The 20,546-nt window shown below is 39.8% G+C and overlaps 1 protein-coding gene across 6 annotated transcripts in view; it reads left to right on the top strand.

Annotated features, from left to right (window-relative positions):
* Positions 1-20,546, top strand: part of LOC131682570 (cytohesin-1) — a 108,169-nt gene that overhangs the window by 71,396 nt on the left and 16,227 nt on the right. For 5 of the 6 annotated variants that reach the window (XM_058964146.1, XM_058964143.1, XM_058964144.1 and 2 more), the window contains exons 5-10: positions 4,845-4,944; positions 5,008-5,182; positions 5,660-5,746; positions 9,583-9,701; positions 9,767-9,878; positions 9,948-10,197. In XM_058964146.1, the coding sequence (XP_058820129.1) occupies positions 4,845-4,944; positions 5,008-5,182; positions 5,660-5,746; positions 9,583-9,701; positions 9,767-9,878; positions 9,948-10,197 (843 nt within the window). Of the gene's footprint in view, positions 1-4,844; positions 4,945-5,007; positions 5,183-5,659; positions 5,747-9,582; positions 9,702-9,766; positions 9,879-9,947; positions 10,698-20,546 lie in introns of those variants that run through there. The other variant, XM_058964147.1, reaches the window with a different exon arrangement.

The following is a 20,546-nucleotide window of genomic DNA, read 5'->3' as shown; positions in this document are numbered from 1 at the left end:
GCGTTTAATTGTTATTTGGATATTAGAATGTACTTCTTGCTAATTTCACAAATAAAAAAATCAAAAGGCTACGTAGACTTTTAGAGAGGGGGGCGGGTTTGGTAAAAGTCTACCAAAGTCTACTATGGGGAAGGGGTGGGAGGTCAAAAATCTCAAATTTCGGTCTACATTCCTTGTTTTGACGTGAGTCTTTGTTTTTTCCTTTCTTAACCCATTCATGCCCATGTTGTTAAACAGCTATAACTTTTGATTGAGGCGAGATATGCTCACAAAAACAAGTAAGGCTCATTAATGTAATTGTTGTCTTTAATTTGAGTATTAACGCTTACAAGGATCAGCTTTAGAACTGAAGTTATTGCAATTAGTCTGATTGGATTCCGATGGAGCAGCGCTGCCAGGGACAGTTTACGTTGACGTCCGAAAATGATTTTTTTCATATATCTTCGTTATGGTGCAATATTATTGAAAACTGATAAAACTTATCAATTTAGACCGTCGTTGGCCACGTTTTCCACGTAATTGGACTATTGTAATTATTCTAGGAGAATTGTATTGAGCATTACAAGGTAAAAATTGACCAGCTTCTAGCACTGCCATAGAAGTACCTATCTTTATGAAAATAGGCTTTTCGTGTTTCTTGACCCCACCGTTTTCAAGGAAAAATAGAAACCCTACATGCACTAGAAAAAAGTTGGGCATGAAAGGGTTAAGGATTTTTATGAACGTGTCCACTGGAAAACAGACAGAGAAAGAATGATCGGACGGTGAGAATGATGAAACGGTGAAAATTCACCTTTTTATTGGAAACACCGAGAAAAGATATGTCCTCAAGCAGGAATTGAACCTGCGATCTCCCAGTCTCTAGTTGGGTGCGTTAACCACTCCGCCATCGAGAAACTAAGATGATGTCATCACAAATTCTCAATAGTATCGTGATTACCGCGGCAGCCTCAATTCCTCCAAATTGACCTATCGACCCCCAATGTCTCCTATAAGCAGATCGTCACCTCTCCCTTTCATCGATCGGGCCAAATCTTTCTCGTTATCTATTTTTAGGTGCAGTGGATAGCGCTCAAGGCTTGAGATATTTATTATCTACGTAGTTTATGAACAGTCCCTTAGCAATTCAACAAGAACACAGTTAGGAAGACCTGGAAAGTAGTTTCTTCAAGTATCAGGTGTAACAGATTCTACTTCTGCGTATTGCTACATGTACATGTTCTGAAAAAAGATTCGTTCGCCTTGGGCTAACGTGTTGAATGATATCAACACTGCATTGCGGAGATAATGATTCTGAAGATAGGCGACTTCCTTAAGTCTAAGCTGTATTTTCACCTTCAGAATGTATTCTACGTAACGAAAACTTGGTCGTATTGAACATAATTAAATATCAATGAGCGGTGTTTGGTATAAGCAGCGCTTTCTCGTCAACTTTACTCATAATGGCAACAATGCAATGTTTGCACCCTATATCAAGAGGCTGCCAATTTTCGTCCTCGATTGTACGTCTGACTCAGGCCGAAGTAGAAAGTAGATTGCGTTTTGTGTCCTTATGCACAAAGTAGTTTTTACCATATTCCTTAGGTAAAACTACACTTGCACTGGCTTGCTACGCTAAATCAAAGTTTCGCTTCCATTATAAGCTCTCAGAATGAGAATCTCTGCTCTAACGGGACGACAACCGTTACTTTGTTGGACTTCACGTCTGCATGGCGGTCATGACGGCTGTCATGTGCTGAAGAGCGGAATGCGATACATACTTGTATTTTCGGATAATATTGCAGTATAAAATGTGGTAATCGAACTTTTTTTAAAGCAGCGCATGCACACTCTTTTGAAAAATTGCTCTTGAGGCAAATTGTTATAAGGGGTTCATTTTTTGAGTGATTTTTAACACCCCCCTCCCCATCATAGCATTTCGTCACAAAACTCTAAATACCCCCTGGTAATTGACGTAGCTCTTCCCCCGTAAAAAAACGATGTTAGATGAAACGGTAAGGTTGTCGTGACATCAGGTCAACCCGTATTCCCCGTTAAAAAAGCTACGTAGCATGACATAACCCCCTACCCTCTGTCGTCACACATCATCACAAAATACAAAACTCTCCCTCTCCCATATAAGGCTACGTCATTTATGGAACGTCCCTAATTGCAAGAGCAAACCATACAGATTCTTGAACCAAACGCAACTGCTTTTTGTTTCTAATCGGCAAATGGTCGGCTGCTTTCTCATGGAAACTCTCTTAAACTTAAACTCGACCATATCAGCACGGCAAGTGCTAAGGTTTTCGGAAGGCAGGGCTTTTGTAAAACGAAATATCTTGGGCTTCGATGAAGTTTGGGAAATACACACATTTCTGAAGATCTGGTATCGCTACTAACATTTGATTGAGACACATTTTATGTTTTGTCAGACTTCTTTCTGAGAGTCTCCACTATGTGGTATAGCATCAATGCAAAAACGAAACGAATTTTCACCACTACTTCACTCTAACCCTCATCTAATAAAGGACTGTTACCATACCGCCGCCTATTAATTGCTTTTCAGGGCTATTTACTGTCTAAACAATAGAAGAATGACTGCTAAAAAATCTTAGTTCTCTTTCTGTGTAGACTTTTTGTCGATTTCAGAATCTATCAGCTTGATAAACCAAATGATTCCAGATATGACTTTGGTCTATTAGTATACCAAATTAATTGTTGACGTGCTACTCTTGAAACTCTGTTGATATCTACACCGCACAACCACTACTACACGGAAATGGCTCCAGAAGTGCATTTACTGGTCACGCTTGGCTCTGCTATTGACCGATCAATATTGTGAGTCGTTACAGTAATGTCTGTGGTCAACACAGGAAAGATGAATATATTAATCCGATGCGAGTGCTGTGTCCTATCATCGCTGATGTTCTCACACCTTTTTGAACTCACTGGAACGCTACGGCCGTCGTATAAACGCTGCCGTATGATTATTGCATTGCACAGAGGAGTAACTGGGGTTGAATCCTGGCCAAAATTGTTTATTGCTATTATTATGCCTTAATATTAACTAAAAATAGACAATAACTAGTTTTTGTAACAATTTGGCATCCATCCATCTACCAGTGCGGAGGTCTATTTTCTATATCCTTTCGAATACTAGTTATTTCAAGGTGATATTTGTGAATATATTTGTTTTTCCAGTCACATAAACAGTTGATCAGTGGAAAAGGGTGAAGAAAAGGGACGCCTGTGCATATTTGCATAGAGATACATTTTGGCAAATAAATTATTTGGCCCAACAGCATTTCGGTGTACCCCAAATTAGTAAAAAAATTAATATTTTCAAATCGCTTGAAATTTGTGGAACGTACAAGATCAGAAGAGTTTGATTGTTTTTTGGATATCCGAAATCTTGTTTTGTAATACTGATTCAGCAGCTTTGCCGGATCTCGCCGTATAATGAAACTTTTTTATCAATCCAATCTGAAATGAAATGTTTACATAAGGTATTTTTAAATCTGGTGCAATAGACAGTAACACTACTATATACAGTTATTTTTAAGCTGAGGTTATGCAAATAGTTGTGTTCAACTACGTTTGTTATAATATTGTCTTATTTGATGCAGTCATCGTCACTAGAAAGCGATATCGCTGGATATAATGAATGAACAACGATTTAAACCCTCTTAAAATATCACCATTTTGCATCCATGAAAAAATTCTTTAGCAATTTTTGACATACTCTTTATTTTGTAATTTGTAATTTATTTGTAAGCAGAACGAAAACTTGTCAGTTACAGAAACTTTGTATCAAGTCAAGGAAAATGCACATTATGCAGTCTGCTTTTAGTATGTAAAAGAAATAAAAGTAAATAAAAAATTGGAAAGCAAATATTTTGGTTATTGGCCAGAAATTTGTTCTAGTATTCCTCTGTGCATTGTAGTGATAAAGTATTTTCGATGCAGTCGTCATGTGGAGCGAGTAATTAATAATAACCGCGACGCACAATACACAACAATGGAAATTCCCAAACACGATATGGTGTATTCGCAAACGGACGTTCCCCCGCGGTATAGCGATAAACAAAAATAATTAATACTCGGTTGATAAAAAGTAATTAAAAATTTTCAAATTATTTTATGCTTTTCAATTTGTTTGCGGTTCGCAGTGGTACATCGGGACTATCCATTCCACAACAATTGTACCATTTGTTTGAAAACCCGCCAAACTCGAAAGTGGCAATTGTGGATGGATGAAGTTCTGCGAAACTTACCGTCAAACCACTTGTTTTTTGTATTTCTCTGATAAAAAACCTTCGATAAGTTCGCTGAGTAATATCATTGTGGGCATCAATCAGATACTTTACGGTGTTTTATTGAGCAGAATTCTCAATTTATAAAATCAATCTCCACAACATTAGCTCAAAAGAAGTCAATCTTTGAAGTTTCGCAATTAAACAATGTTGTTGAGTTTGACTTGGCATGCAAGTGTCCTATAAAGAATGTGAAATGAACGACGTAGGAAGAATGGCAACCTGTTCATCATGTAAATTTAAATCCAATTTTATTGTATATCCTGTTCCGATCAGAATTAAAGACAGTTTAAGACACAATTTACAAAACTGTTTATTTCTGGAAGAATGTTTGTTTCTATAAAAAGCTGATTTTTAAAGCAATTTAATGATATGGGACAAAAATCTATCGATCCGTATATGAGATTTACTTAACTTGTGAATTTGTTAAAACATTTTGACAGTTAAGCGGAAATTTTAAGAAATAAACGAAATGGTATTTCATATTTATCCGCGTCAAATATTGTTACCAATAATAAGCCTTTATCTTTTCTTATTTATTTTTTTCAGGTGATTATCTGGGCGAGAAAAATGACTTCAACGAACAAGTGCTGAAGGCGTTTGTGGACCTACATGATTTTACCAATCTAATATTGGTGCAAGCTTTAAGGTAATTGAATTAATCGAATAGAAAGAAATCGAACAAACACACAGTTTTTTTTTCTATTCGCAGACAATTTCTCTGGTCATTCAGATTGCCCGGAGAAGCGCAAAAGATTGATCGGATGATGGAATGTTTCGCACAGCGCTACTGTCAGCTTAATCCGGACATTTTCACCAACACCGATACGTGCTATGTGTTAAGCTTTGCCATTATCATGCTAAACACGTCGTTGCATAATCCATCGGTAAGTTTCTGGCGTTAAGTACATGAAGTAATCAAATGGCTATTTACCCATTCACCGGATTCTTTTAATGAGTTGAGCTATTTTCCCATGTTGTTAGTGGGAATGAAAAATCATTTCAAGGGCTTTGTTTTATGTTACAGTTCAAACGACAATACCAATTAACACGATCATTATTTCAATCATGGCGAATTTGTATTTGGACATAAATGCATGTTTACATTACATATAGTCACAATTTATTCCAAGCTCCAGGAAACTCCTTAGCTATACACCGTTGACGCGAGTATTACTAGTCCGTATGAGCCCATCAATCAATAAACCAATTCCCAGCTGCAACCGCAACTGATTGAAATTAATACACCGTATCAGGCTTATTTTAGATCGGCAATATATATTTATTACAACTCGTACGCAGCTACGAGGTGCGTCCGTATGTTTCTTACGTGTACTCAATGCTTTGCCTTTGCTATTTTGCAGGTGAAAGAGAAGCCCACTGTTGAGCAATTTATATCAATGAATAGAGGCATCAACAATGGAGGAGACTTGCCGAGAGAACTACTGGAGGTAGGTACAAACAAGTAGTGTGATATGATTAGAACAAAGCGTTTAATTACCGGTTCGGTGGAACCTTCGTCTTGTCCAATATGACATGCAGCTGAAAGGCTATTGTAGGCAATCCGGGTTCTGGTATGTCAATTATTTAGTTCACTGCTTGCTGGTGGTGAAATAGACACCATATATCGCTTCATGGCACAATGCAGGGATATCAATATCTTCATTACAACATTTAACCAGTAATGGGGAAATGTCATGAAGGGAGTCGATTGATTTTTGAGTTGGTATTTTGTTTATTCTCTGAAATTATCTATCTATGCGCCGCTTGATTTTATTCGTTGTCTTATTGTTTATTTGTTTACTTGTATATACACCAACAGGCCCATTGGCCTCAACAACATTGTTAAAAATTCACGGAAGTTCGGGCAACAGCGCTCTGGAGATTTTAGTTGGTATTTTGAAAGGTTGTCGCAGAAGAGAGTTATTACGTAAAGCTCGAATGGGAGCCTCAAAATTCAGGCGTTTAAGGGGGTTTTCTACTCGTGAGGCCTAAAATTGAATACTTTTTGGGAAAATATTGTAAAGCGTCTACTCAATGGATTTTGAATCTTTTTTTTTATTTTGAAAATACATGTTTTGAGTTTTCAATTTTACTTTTAAAGAGGAAAAGAAAAATCTCTCGCGACCTTGAAACTTCATTGATACATTGATGTTGAATCAGAAAACTCATATTCTTCATAATCAGTCACGTTGGCTATGTTTTCCCTAGAGGGATTTTTTTTATTTCATAATTTGTGAATGTTGTTTAACGATTTGTAGAAATCTCCAATATTTACGTTATTTTTTAGCCTATGGGGGGATATAAAAATTAAATAAATTGACATTTTGCAAACGCCTTTCTGGAAAACATAGCGTTACTTTTTCTGAACAATTGGAGAAAAGTATTGAAATCGGATTAGTACTTCTATGAAAGTTCTTACTCGACCGCTTAAAAAACACTATTTGCGGGAAAACGCGTTTAAAGATAAAGTACGGTGTATAATTCGATTGTAGTACCTTACTACTTAATCTGCTATACCGAGGCCGTAGAGCTCACCTTACCCATCACGAAAATGTTCATGGTTGTCCACATTTTGCTCTCTCTCTGTTGAATTCGAGCCTGTTTTGCCGTGACACCCTCTTTGCGTTCAGAACGAGTTATATGAGTTATATGAGTAGAGTAGTACATCTTTCAGCTTCAGTCCCCAAGGTAATTCCCGTTACCTCCATAGCTTGCAATATCGATGAAAATCCTTGGTTGAAGATGCAGACTGCCAAATAAGTCGCAACATTGACCACCTACCTGCCATAGTTTGTGCAAGTGTTTTGGTGCTAATACCCAGATTCCACTTTTCAGAGACTCATTGTTGTTTTGTGAGTGAGTTCCTAAGCATCTTTCTAATAAATCATAAGATGATAGACTTTCGTAGATGGGTTTAAATAATTTTAGGATGGGGGTCCTGACATGTTGAAAAGTTCCGTTTGCTTCGGCCTAACGCCACTTGCACCAACTGTCCTCGCCGGGTGGACACTTTGAGTGTGTGGGATTTTCGTTCGATGACGAGCAGTGTTCGAGGGAAGCCCAGATTGCATTTCGCATATGTTCTACAGAATTTGAGTTTCTCCGAATCGCCTGCCCATACAATTTTGTTAGCTCGCCGATTGATTTGTCCGTCAACTTTCCCTTTCCTTTCTCAACGATACCTTTGTTTTCTTTCTTCAGTTTTCGTAATCTCGTTCCGATACGCTTTTCAACATATCCGAAGCATACTTTCTTCCGTACCATTATCTCGTCCCAAAAAAAAAAAACAAAAAACCACTCATAGACGCTCACATATACATAAACAGTCAAGAATGGACCGGTGAATTATTTAAACAATGATTTTGCCATAGACAAGCGCCATCATGGTGCGCCGCGCTTAATATCTCAGACACTGCCGGATATGGGTGGTACCTTGCGATTCCCAGATACATGCCAAGGAATATGAATAGCCAAGGAATAGTTTGAAATTATACAAAAAATCGATTTTTTGAAACTGTGAGAGTAGAAGACCCCCTTTAGAGCAGTCCACTTTGGTGACAGTAGGTTGAAATCTTTTTCACCAAGAGAGATGTCGCAGTGCAATGTGTATGAATAGGCGTTGGTAGGTCTCAATTCTATCAACCCTGTTCTGGTAGTACGGATTCTACATAGCAGAACAATATTCTCGTGTTGAGCGAACCAACGCACAACAAAGCGATTTGTGATAGAACTCGTCCCATAATTTTTTAACTATCCGGAGGATGAACCCCAGCTGTCTTAATGCCATGAGTCCATGATGACTAAGAGATCCATGACATGAGAAGAATGCTCGGAATTTTCGTAACATGCCTTTCCCATCGTATTCGTTCTGACTTCATCACCATATAAATGCTGGGCTTGCCAGAGATTTGCGTGAGCTCGTGGTTCATATTCTGCCTTAAGTCTTCATCCCCTTCTGCACTCCGCCATAGATGGTTCTTAACATCTGTCGTTTAAAAATCCCGAATGCCCGCTAGTTTTCCTCAAAGATTGTGCACGTCTTATGCCCGTAGAGATCAATCAGGCTTATTAGTTTTTGTGAAAAATGCCCTTTTTATGGAAACTAAGTCTGTTAGTTGTGGAGCCCGGTATGGGTAAGACAGGGATTCACAAATTCGTCGACTACTTCGAACTCATTGTCGGCAGGCTGTGGCTCGCTTCCACATACCAGCAGATTCTTCGTTTTGGACATATTTCTCTTCAACCCAATCTTCACTGTTTCATGGTTTATTTTGGTGTCTGCCTATGCCTCGAGTGTTCTGCCGACAATGCCCACGTCATCAGCAAAGCATATACATTGACCGGATCTTAAAAATCGTATCTGTATGATGAACGCAAACCGTTTCATAACAGCTTCAAGAGTAATTTGGGATTCGAATGAGCCCGATAATCTACCCAATATTCTCACTCTAGGTTCCATCAATCGTAACGTTCATAAGTTGGGTCAGGTTTTCCGGAGATCCGTTCTCGTATATGATTTTTCACATGTCTAATAGCGGTTTTTAAAATAGATGATACTATATTGTATCTATATTCTATATTATTTATATCTATACTCACGGCACTTTTGAATGATCTTCCACAACCTGGTCCGTTGTAGACCGTCCTTCGATGAAGCCGGCCTGATAACTTTCCTATTTGCTGCTTATCACATTAGGGCATTAGGAGGTGTATAATACTGGCAAAACTAATATGATAAAGATTACAATGCAATGATGTTTTAAAAGATTACTTTTGAATATCCATTCCATTATATAAATATATAAATCAAGCGTTGCACATTATTTATCATAACATAACGCATACACTATGCGATGAAACTATAAAAAATATAATGTTGAAGACGGCAATGTAACCATATCCACGAATTGCCTGGCAGTTTTATTAAGGATACACATATAACACCCATGTGTTTGTTCAGTGATAACTTGTTAGCAAATTTCGGGTATTCAACGAACAGATTTATAATTTGTTTTAAATCATTTGACATGAGGTGATGATAATTTGGCATAATTCAGAGAAGTACTTTTGGTATAATGAATATCTCGCATAATTGTTATCTTCAAGTAAATGGTCATTTGTCATAAAGATCAATATAAATCTGTAATGTAGATTTATGTACATGTACATATGTACAATTTGATTGGAATTTCTCCGATTTGAATTTTAAAATCAAGAAACCGAACAATCTTGACTGTATTGTTTAGGGTAAACTTACTTAAAGGATTTTTTCATCATTTTCCAGTCTCTGTATGAATCCATCCGAACAGAGCCTTTCAAGATACCACAGGATGATGGCAACGATCTGATGCACACCTTCTTCAACCCGGACAAGGAAGGTTGGCTCTGGAAGCAAGGTGGACGGTACGTATTCTTAATTAAATCATGCAATCTCTGATCTTACACTTAATGCTTGTCTTTATTTGTAGATACAAATCGTGGAAACGACGATGGTTTATCCTGAATGACAATTGCTTGTACTACTTCGAATACACCACCGATAAGGAACCCAGAGGAATCATTCCGCTAGAAAATATTGCGGTAGGTTATAGTTTTAACAAGTGCTAAATACATACTAAGATATTTTTTTTAATCCGTGTACGAATACAGGTTCGTGAAGTGCATGATCGCAGTAAACAGTTCTGTTTCGAGCTGCATGCCAGTGGTGGCGCGGAAATCATCAAAGCATGCAAAACTGACTCCGAAGGTAAAGTGGTCGAGGGTAAACACACGGTTTATCGTATGTCGGCCGCTAGCGAGGAGGAACAGCAAGAGTGGATCAAGTGTCTCAACCAGTCCATCAGCCACAATCCGTTCCACGATATTCTAGTGCAAAGGAAGAAGAAAGCTCTGGCAAAAAGTTAGTTAGCGCTGTCTTGTTTGAAAAATTAATTCACCTTTAGTTTTTCAACTCTCACGTCGAACTCTACTACTACTGCTACTACTCACACTCACTGTTTGTTGCTGCTATACCATGTTGGACAGATATAGAGCGATAGCGAACCGATTGGGCGGATGAATCTCAGCTGTGTTTAGTGTAGACAAAATTGTGTGTGTTTTGTGCAACCCTGTGCGCGTGTGATATAATGCATCAAACTAAAGAAAGACCTTTTAATATTCATCCCTTATCAGAAAACAAAAGCGCAATCACTAGCTAATTGTCGTCTAAACAAATCAAAACATTAAAACTAATTTTTATGCACACATCTTTCATATCATAGACGTCATTATTGATTAACGGTAAGCAGCCACGTGCATCTATGTATATCTATGTACACATCATTGTTTTTTGTTAATTTATATTTTTCACTCAAATCCATTAAAGCCTAGTGTAATTGGTAGTAATTTGAAATTAATGGACACTTTTGTTTTATTTATAAAATTATATTCTGGAAAGAAATAATTGTTTGCTACTCGTGGCTCGTTTGATTCATAATAAGTGATTTGGAATGCATTGGTTGGCAATCCCTGTATATAATAGGTAATTTACCTACACTCGATAGAAGAAACAGTTCGTATTCTGTACTAAAGTTCGAATTGGCAGCTCTTTATGTGACACTAAGTGATAAACGAAATCTCATTTCGGGCATGCAGTTGAAGCGTATCACTTTATTCCGATGATTTAATCACATATCATCCAATGCGGCAGTTCCAGATAATGATGATTGAGATTCGATGGGAAAAATAAAACAAATTTGTGAAAATCGGCAAATGACAAAAAATTACGTCCAATGAAATGCAAGTATGGGCGTTTGCTATAGCTTACGTATGATGCAATTTGCAATCGGAAGAGCATGCAATGGAAATGGATTGAAAAAAAAATACAATTAAAGCGATATTTAAAACTCCTCCCGTATAGCCATATTAATTCAATTTAAATTGGTTCCCGTTCACTTATCGGCGATTCTCCCGCCTGGTTGTTGGGCATCAGTTCAATGGTATAATGAAGCGAGAAGTACTTGTGGTTTGTTTGATACTTTTCTAAATATTAAAGCATCCTACATGTACATCTCAATGTAATGTGAGTCATTTTTGTTTCTAGCAAATTTTCGGCAAAAAAGTTTTTGCTGCATATAAAGCGTAACATACTATCGAATAGAACGACCTTGGTGTGGTGAGTGTGTCTATTAACATATTGTTGGTCGTTCCCCATTTACATGTTGGCCGTGTTCTATTTACAACAGCAGTGGTTTTCAACAGGGGGTGAATTCAAGCCTAGCGGTAAATTTAGTTGTTCAAGTAGAGGAAATTTTCTTACACAAATATAAATATGGAATATATTCCCCGCGTTACTCTTGAAAATCTTTATCTCGATGTTCACATTGATAGGGTTCATTGATTTCTACTAAACGCGTTTTAAGCTAGCTCCAAATAGCAAATACCAAGAACAATTTAAATAACAGTTCTCAATAACTGAAAAAGGCATTAAAAAATTACCATTCGAATTCTTCTTAACAAATATTTCGCCTAGAATAGAAAGCCAGATCTGGATTTGGTACATAACCATTTTTACTTGGTAAAATAGAATAATTATACTGTAATGTTCATTGTTATGTAGATGTTTCTGGACGATTTTCAGAGTTAATTTCACAGATGTCCTCATCTCTTCTGTACGAAACGTTTATGTAACTTAAAAATCCCCTCGCCTCAAATAAAAGTCGCGTTATGGCATTTCAAAATTGCCATCTTATGTCGCGGATATGTAATTGAAAATTAACCCGCTATAGAACCAGAGTTTAAAATTAAAGTGCTATGCTGCCGTTATAAGCTTAATTGTCCGATGTTCTATGGGATTCCCTATATACATGGGACAATTATGCTTAGAACGGCAGTATGGGTGGTATATAATTTAGTATATACTATTATCTGGTTTCCTTCTAGTTGGGTTACGATAACGAAGTCTTTCAAAAAGGGCATGAAGAGTAGTCTGCTTCATATCAGCCCCTGTAGTACAGTGGTTGAAAACCACTGTACTACAGGGGCTGATATGAAGGGTAACAAGCTTTGACTCGTCGCATCTCCCAAACTGCTCATGTGAAACTACTTCAAGTTTGCACTGATGATAGCTAAGCAATCACTCTAAAGATTAGAAAATGTCTGTGTGTATGTATGTTCTGTAAGCACTCGCGTTTTTAGATATCATTAAAAAACTTTCAAGAAAGCCCTGAGACGGAAAAAATGTACAAAAACCTTAATGTCTCAGGGAACGGGTTTGGGCTGCCATCACCCGACCCGATAAAAACCACTGCTCTTGCCCAGAACCTAACTCCTCCCCGCCACTACCTTACGGCATTACTTCAAGGCGGGGTTTTATGTGCATAGCACCCACTCTTATTCAACTACTTGGTAGTTCGTTCCTTCAGCAGGATTACAGAACCACTCCTCAACACACCACCATCCACACAGATTTGCAATTTCTGCATGGCAGTCGGAAAGCTGGCTGTGAGTCGAGACTTAGTGCTCCTCCCCTACGAAGGTAATCTGGATGGCAAACTTCAGAGCCCTTCGGCTCCCTTGTGTCATTCAGCACCACGACACGGCTCCAGTTGTGCCAGTTAACACCGCAACTCCCTTCTCGCACCATTCAGTGCCATTTATTCGTTGAGCTCCCGACTTGTTCGCGAACTACTCGGTCTAGTCCCCGACGGTGGACCTAGCCTACTCCGACGGAGAATTCCCCGGTGAGAGAAGTTCTCCCGAAACCGGGCCAACCAGTCAGGTGTCGAGCGCAGTTCGGCGATTGCAGTGGAATAGGGCGTCCGGTTCGCTGGTGCCCCGACGACCCGCGACGGCGGTGAATCTAGCTTATGCCGACGGAGAGTTCGCTGGCGAAGAAAGTTCCCCCGATACCGATTCTTCTTTGATTTTAGCACCATAATTTCTTGAGCCGTTTGGCTCCCTCTCGTTCCATTTCGCTCAATTTCCCGATGAGCCATTCAGCTCCCGCTCTTATTTGTTTGCGAACTACTCGGTCTAGTCCTCGGCGATGGATCTAGCCTACTTCGACGGAGAATTCCCCGGCGAGAGAGGCTCTCCCGATGCCGAGCGGTAGTTTTCTCCCGATACCGATGTTCATTTCCGTGAGCCATTTAGCTGCCTGCTTCGTCCCGATCTACTCGATTTAGTCCCTGGTGGTAGATCTAAGCCTACTCCACGGGCCAACCAGTAGGTGCTGAGGTCCATCCAGCGATTCCGAGTGGAGCGTAGCTTCCGGTTCATTGGCGCCCCAGCGACCTGCGGTCTACTCGGTCGAGCTAGGGTCGGTGTCGGTAGGGTGTTCACTGGTGCACCGACGACCCGAACCCGGTGCTACGTCGCGTACTACTCAACTGGTTCCCAGCGGTGGGTCTAGTCTACACCTTTGGAGAGTTCCCGGTGGCAGAACTTCTCAAATCTCGATTTGTGGTTTCACGGTGGTTTTCTAGCTAATGGCGCTACTTTATTGGTCCCTTCGTCACTTCCTCTGCAGCTCGGAGAGTATACTCGTAACCACTCTGTTGACAGCATCCCAGGTATGCTCGTCGTGTCACATCTTTTCAATGATATTGTCCATTGTCGCATTCAAATACCACGAGCTCCGTTGTCTCTTGCACGTCCACACACTCCGAGCAAAGGGGTGAAGAAGCATGTCCAAACCGATGCAAGTACTTCCGGAAGCATCCATGCCCGGACAAAAACTGTGTCAAATGAAAGTTCACCTCTCCACCTCCTGTGTGTATGTATGTTTTTTTTTCAATGGAGAATGCAATTTACGCACTAACCCAGTACACGTACATTAGTAGATGCCAAGCTACCACACGGGGTGTACTGGAGTGTCGGGCTCTCATGGTGACACCATGACTAGGTAATACCGACTAAACTCCATTGGGTGCCGCCATTGTTCCCCCCAGGGACTACCTACCTCTCGGTATTACTTCTGGGGGATGGCTGTACTTGATATACTCACTTAATCTCGCTCACGCGTTCATACATCCTGTATGAGGCTTACTTGGGTGCTCGCTCTGTCACACCCTGATTCATTCTCTAACACTCCACATGAGGCTTACTTTTGTGCTCACCTCTATCACGCCATGCGAGGCTTACTTGTGTGCTCACCTTTTTCGTACCTTGCGAGGCTTACTTTTGTGCTCACCTCTAACATACAATGTGAGGCTGACTTGTATGCTCACCCTTCATTCCTATGCCACGCCACGAGGTATCAATAGTCCCAACATACTACGCTACGAGCCTCCCATCTTGGCATGAGGCAGTCCACATATACGCCTATACACTCACTCTTCTGCTTCGCTTCGGGGTGGCTGAGTTTACCCCTTACGCGGTTGCCAGTCGTTGCGCCAAACCTACCTCAGCATGAACAGACCATTCACTCACTTTTTTTGCGCTCGGCCCTTTCCGCTCCAACTAACCAATCACTAGTTAGTCGTGCTCGTCGTATGTATGTGTGTGTATGGGTGTGTATATGTGTGTGTCATTTAAACTCACAATTTTCTCAGGGATGGCTAAACCTATTTACACAAATTATCAATTCATGTTTTCTTCTTCAAAATTCACAAAATTACGTTTCGGCCATTTGCCACTGGACCGTGCCCATGTACCGAACCACGCGCGTTCTCGATTTGTACAAATGAAAAATACGTTTTTACGATTTATTTTGATTTCGATCCTATTCGAGTATTACCACAGCTCGACGAAATGCCAAATAATTTCGGAATTGTAATAAAAACAATCTTAGCTCTTGAGTGTTGCTTTTTGAGACCAAAAGGGGGTACTTTGGGTACTCGAGTCTCTGGGTCGTGAAAGCGTTGGTTAGCTTTACACGTTGTATTACTCACTCTCAAGCAGATAATGGCGCAGACTTTGAAGGTGAAGAGAATACGTGCGTATTGTTCAAGTGACGAATATGGAATGAGATTTATTCATTTTAGTTTCATGTGTGTGTAACCAGAGTGTATTTAAGAAGAGTGAAGACAACTGTCATAATTATCTGTCAGTAATATTCCAAACGAACAAACGTCCTCTCAAAATACATGGTTTTGACTCGTTTGGAATGACACTAATAAATAATCATTAGGTTTGTTCCAGTACATGGAAGTTACTCCCTGTTGCTCCGGAGCAAAAAATTCTTGCTCCTTTTCACTCCGGTTTGCCACCAGAAGAAGAAAAAAGAGAAGAAGATAGTACAGGAACGATTTTCTCCGTGTTTGCTCCGGAGTACTTCCAGTTTCTCCTGGTACTGGAACAAACCTATTGTTCTAATTTAGACAGTGTCGTCACTCTCCTTATATGCACTCAGTGTGTAACATACATTAGGAGGATAGAAATAACACTTGCATAAAGGGCGGATGAATAATAATATGCATTGAGTAAAATCCTCCGTTGGATCACTTGTCGTATCATTTTTGACGAACTGGGCATCTCGGCTTACGTAGACTTTTCGTGTGGATTTGTCCAGGAAGCGATAAGTTTTATGCTCCGATGAATGACCCACAAATGACCTTTCGAATGTGAACCCAAGTATGGTAGCCGTGTATCTTCAAGTGATCGGTTTAACCCCAGTCCGACGCTTGAACGGCGTAACATTTATGGGTTTTGTTGTCAACACGTTCTGGAGCTATACTTCCGTGTTTAGAGCTTCTGTCCAATAACGTTAATCTAGCTGCGCATCAAAAAGCAGGCACCGCACCATTTTGACAAGGTATCTGCTGTGGTTTGAATCCCGCTGCATATTGAGCCGAAATCCCCTCTCGCTTGTGGAACATACGCAGTTGCTTTCCGCTACATTCACCAGCCTGATCAGAGCGCATTGCCTTCGGCTTTCGCCCGAAAAGAGTTTTGACGTACTGAACATACTCTTCCGCGGTAACTTCCGACTTCTCTTTCAAGAGGCATGTCACACAATATCGGCAATGCTCGTCGATCATAGTCATGAAGAATCGGTAACCACTGACCGGCGACATCTCTACCGGACCGCATATATATATATATATATATATATATATATATATATATATATATATATATATATATATATATATGCACCAGATCCATAGGAAGAATGCCTAGATCCTTCACTGTGTTTATACGATTGATAATGATTGTTGATATTCTATAATCAAACGTCATTAAGTGCCTGTTACAACAGAACGAGATCACATTACACTTTTGTGCGTTTACTTCCATCCCGTTTAGTGTGCACCAATTTAGCAGCGAATCGACATCGGCTTGAATGGCACAGCAATAGACTGCCGAAGCAATACACGAAAGAATTTCAGATCATCCGCAAACATGTACTTTGGGGAATAATATAAACAGTAGCGGGTCTAGATGACGTCACTGGGGAATACCCGACTCGATCACAAACGGAGATGATCTCATTTTATCGATGCGATCGTACGCACAGCGTTCGGTGGGGTACTACAATATACACCGTGTCAACCATTCAGGAAGTCCCATTCGTTCGAGTTTGGCCACCATTAGCAAATGAGGCACTCTATCGAACGCTTTAGCAAAATCCACATAAACGGCATCAATTCGTTGACGTTCGCCAAGCGAAATAGCGCGCTTGACGAAACGTACGTCATAACATTTATACTTGTGATAGTTTTTTTTTAACAAATCCAGACTGCTAGACTGCTATTCGGAAATAATATGGTGCACCTTCAGGTACAGCAAATCGTGAACGAGGCTTTCAAAAACTTTCGGTAAGCAACTCAAAATTGAGATGGCACGATAATTCTCAACATCATTCACGCTACCTGCCTTGTGGATCGGTGTAATAACTGCTGTCTTCCAGACACTCGGGAAAATTCCTTCGAACTTGTTGAAAATTATACTCGCAGGAACAGCACACTTTTTTAAAAAAAATAGGCGATAGACAATCCGGACCAGCTTCTTTGGCACCATCTAGTGACTGTAGTTTCAGCTACACATCGCGTACCGAAAAATTGAAAAGCGACATGTTCAAATGGAACATCGGCAGGCTATTCAAATACGCTTCAGACAAAGGTGGTCGTTGTTTACCATCCGCCAGGTTGACAAAACTAATTTTGTTTGCGCGCAGCTCTCGGATATGCATTTGGTCTGCCATCGTGTGCTTGGTAGCACCGGAATCGACGACCGATGGCTTTGCTGTGCAACCATCCGTTGCTCCTCCGGATGGGAGTGCGAATTAAACTGTCTCCTTCTTGTTGGTAGGGGCGGCGAAACCCTTCACGCCCGAGTGGGTAGAAAGCATAGGGTGAGGGGTCCATTAGTAAGGATTGTTTCCCTTTTCGCAATGCACACGCTTACATTACATTCACATTAAATCACGTTCGTTTATGCAAATGGAATTGTGGTACATCGATGATTTCAAATGTGTGTAGTGCGAGATACATGCGTTTTGAAATGGTTCAAAATTTCGAGTGGGCAATTACCCACTCGGTTATTTTCGAGTGGGTAGTACTACCCATACTACCCACGCTTTCCGCCGGCCCTGCTTGTTGGTACTTTCCTCGAGATTTCGTTTCCTTCTCAGAATCGCGGATCATCTTACGGCATTCCTTTTACTTATACCCTGTCTTTTTACAGTAATGGCTGAGAATTGGCTTTTTATTGTTATTGTTGATGCCGAGTTTCATACAGTACCCTGCCGTTCTGACGTTTCATCCAACAGTTTTCTTTTGACGAGCTCCAGTGTGAGGTCATCGTCCGATCGGCTTTCGAGTGCTGTGATAAGGGTGTCGTACGATTCTCCTCGAACTCCTGAGCGGCGTTGGCGAAACGAGAAAACAGCTCCTCCATCTCAAATAAATGTTCCGCCATATCGTCGCCGTTTGCGAAACGTTTATCGCAAATCCGTTTTAGCAATGACACTTTCGACGTGAGGCTTCTGGTGATGAGTTTACGGCGCTGTCCAGCCTTCTTTGGCCGATCGTGATGTACGAATCAGTCTGTGCTGATTGTTTTCGATCTCTTGAACGAGCAGTAACTCGACCTTAAAACGTCACGTTGTATAATGGTTACTCAGCTTCTGCAGGGAGAAACAATTTCCTTCCATGGCGCGCGCGATATGGTTGATTGAAAATAAGACGTACACTACGATTTCGCGACGAATGTATCACGATTTATAAAAAAAAATGTTTTTGCAAGATGGCGTCACTTTTATCATCGCTGGGCCCATGCATAACATGACGTAGAGTAGCGGTTAGGGCAGAGTAAAAATGGGATACGTGCTTCTTGTTCAAGTAACGAATATGGAATGAGATTTATGCATTTTAGTTACATTGCACTGTTAAAATAAAGTACCCATTTGTTGTTTCTAGAAGTACCCAATTTATAGTTGTATCCAAGCTGTCACTTAATGTGTACTTTTTCAAATAATAATATGAGTAAATTGCAACCCATCTCAAAATTGCTATTCACCAAGGAAAATGGGTACAAAATTATTCAAAATTGGTTGAAAAATACTTAGAAAATTTTAGAGTTCCAGATAGTCGACAAGCGTCCTACAATGTTCCAAAGACGTGACCGGTCCGTGATTATAAAAAATCTGTCTAGTCTTCAATTGGTAAGTGTTGGTAAATCTTTCCTCATTATAAAAAAACACTTTTTTGAGCGACTTAGTCTGGTTTGAATCTGAATGTTATATTAAACACTTTTTATATCTGCTGTCGTTCAGTCCTTTTGCTAGAATCAAAATATCTCAATCTGTAATGATATAATTAATTCTATATTTTTGTTCAACAGACTAAAACCACACCTTAAAAACTAGTAGCAGTAGAATGGTATCGATAGCTGTTGTCAGTATGGATTGCACCCTATTGTCGATTATCCAGTCTAGCTGAGCCAAACCACAGATAACAGACGTTTAGGCTCGATTTCAATCGTGTGTAAATACCCGCTACTGAAATTCCGAATAAACCAGACATCTGAAACACGTTTGGCAAACGTTTGTAGATGGCGCAGTGATCGATACAATGCAATTAGAGTACAGCTGTCTAACACGTGTAGCAAACAGTTGCGCAGATGGCAATAGTGAAACACGGATTTCCAAAGTTTATCGATTTGAAAGTTTACATAGGTTTTTGAAGAAATTTTGTACTAACCTAAACGTCTGTTATCTGTGGCCAAACTCTTATAAGAAGTGATAACATCAGGCGTATTTACACTCTACAGTTGTCGATAAATCTGTGTTACTTGCCAGGAATGAAACATTACTACTCAATTGATTGATTAAACAAATAATTAAAAGTTTATGCTTTGTCTTTTTATTCGATCCAAAAGAATTCTTTGGATTACTCAAAAATGGCAGTATTTCTACCCATTTTCAGTGCCGTACAATATTGAAACTGGGTAAAATAGTACCTATACAGGCAATATACACTATTAAGTATGTGATGTTAACTCAATAAATGAGTTTTCCCAGTTCTGTCGGAGATGGTCGTTATAATACCCATTAATGGGTACTTTTATTTTAACCGTGTTATATGCACGACAAAAAACTACACATTTTATGAATTCAAGCTGCCCATTTTAGGAAGTTATTCGAGCTGTCATAAAAACGGGTATTTTTTTAGTTCTTAACAATGGGTACTTTTAATACATTTCCCAACCACTCGATGAGCCAATGCCAATGGGTATATTATATTAATCCCAATAATGGGGTAAAAAATTCTTTAAAAATAATTTTAAGCGAGTTAACTTGCAAACTGTGGATCGTAGCGGAACCTGAAAATTATCGGCTCGTAGCGGAACCCGTGACGGAATCGGAACATATTGGTAATGCTCCGACAACAACGGCAGTTTAAACCACTGATGATGTTGCAAATTTGCGCCAGTTCCGCAATTCCGACTGTTTTGGAAGCCAACAAAAATATTCTAACCAGAGATAGGTTTTATAGTGGCTTTAGAACAGAAACCCTATCGAGATTCGTATACTTTGTGAAATCGTTGTTGTTTTATGTTTTACATTTCTTATGAAAGAAATGTATAGAATTCGCTCAAACTTTCAAGACTTTTTCCGAGGCCCGGAGGTCCGAGTCTTATATACCAATCGACTCAGCTCGACGATTTGGGACAATGTCTGTGTGTGTATGTAACGGGCAAACTCTCATTCGTGTTTCTCAGCAATGGCTGAACCGATCTTATCCAAACCAAATTTTAATGAAAGGCCTATCACCCAGACAGAATGCTATTAAATAGTTTTTGATTCTGATGTTTAGTTTCCAA

This window comes from Topomyia yanbarensis, chromosome 2 (assembly GCF_030247195.1).
Source record: "Topomyia yanbarensis strain Yona2022 chromosome 2, ASM3024719v1, whole genome shotgun sequence".
Lineage (NCBI taxonomy): Eukaryota > Metazoa > Arthropoda > Insecta > Diptera > Culicidae > Topomyia > Topomyia yanbarensis.
This window is presented reverse-complemented; position numbering and strand designations above follow the sequence as displayed.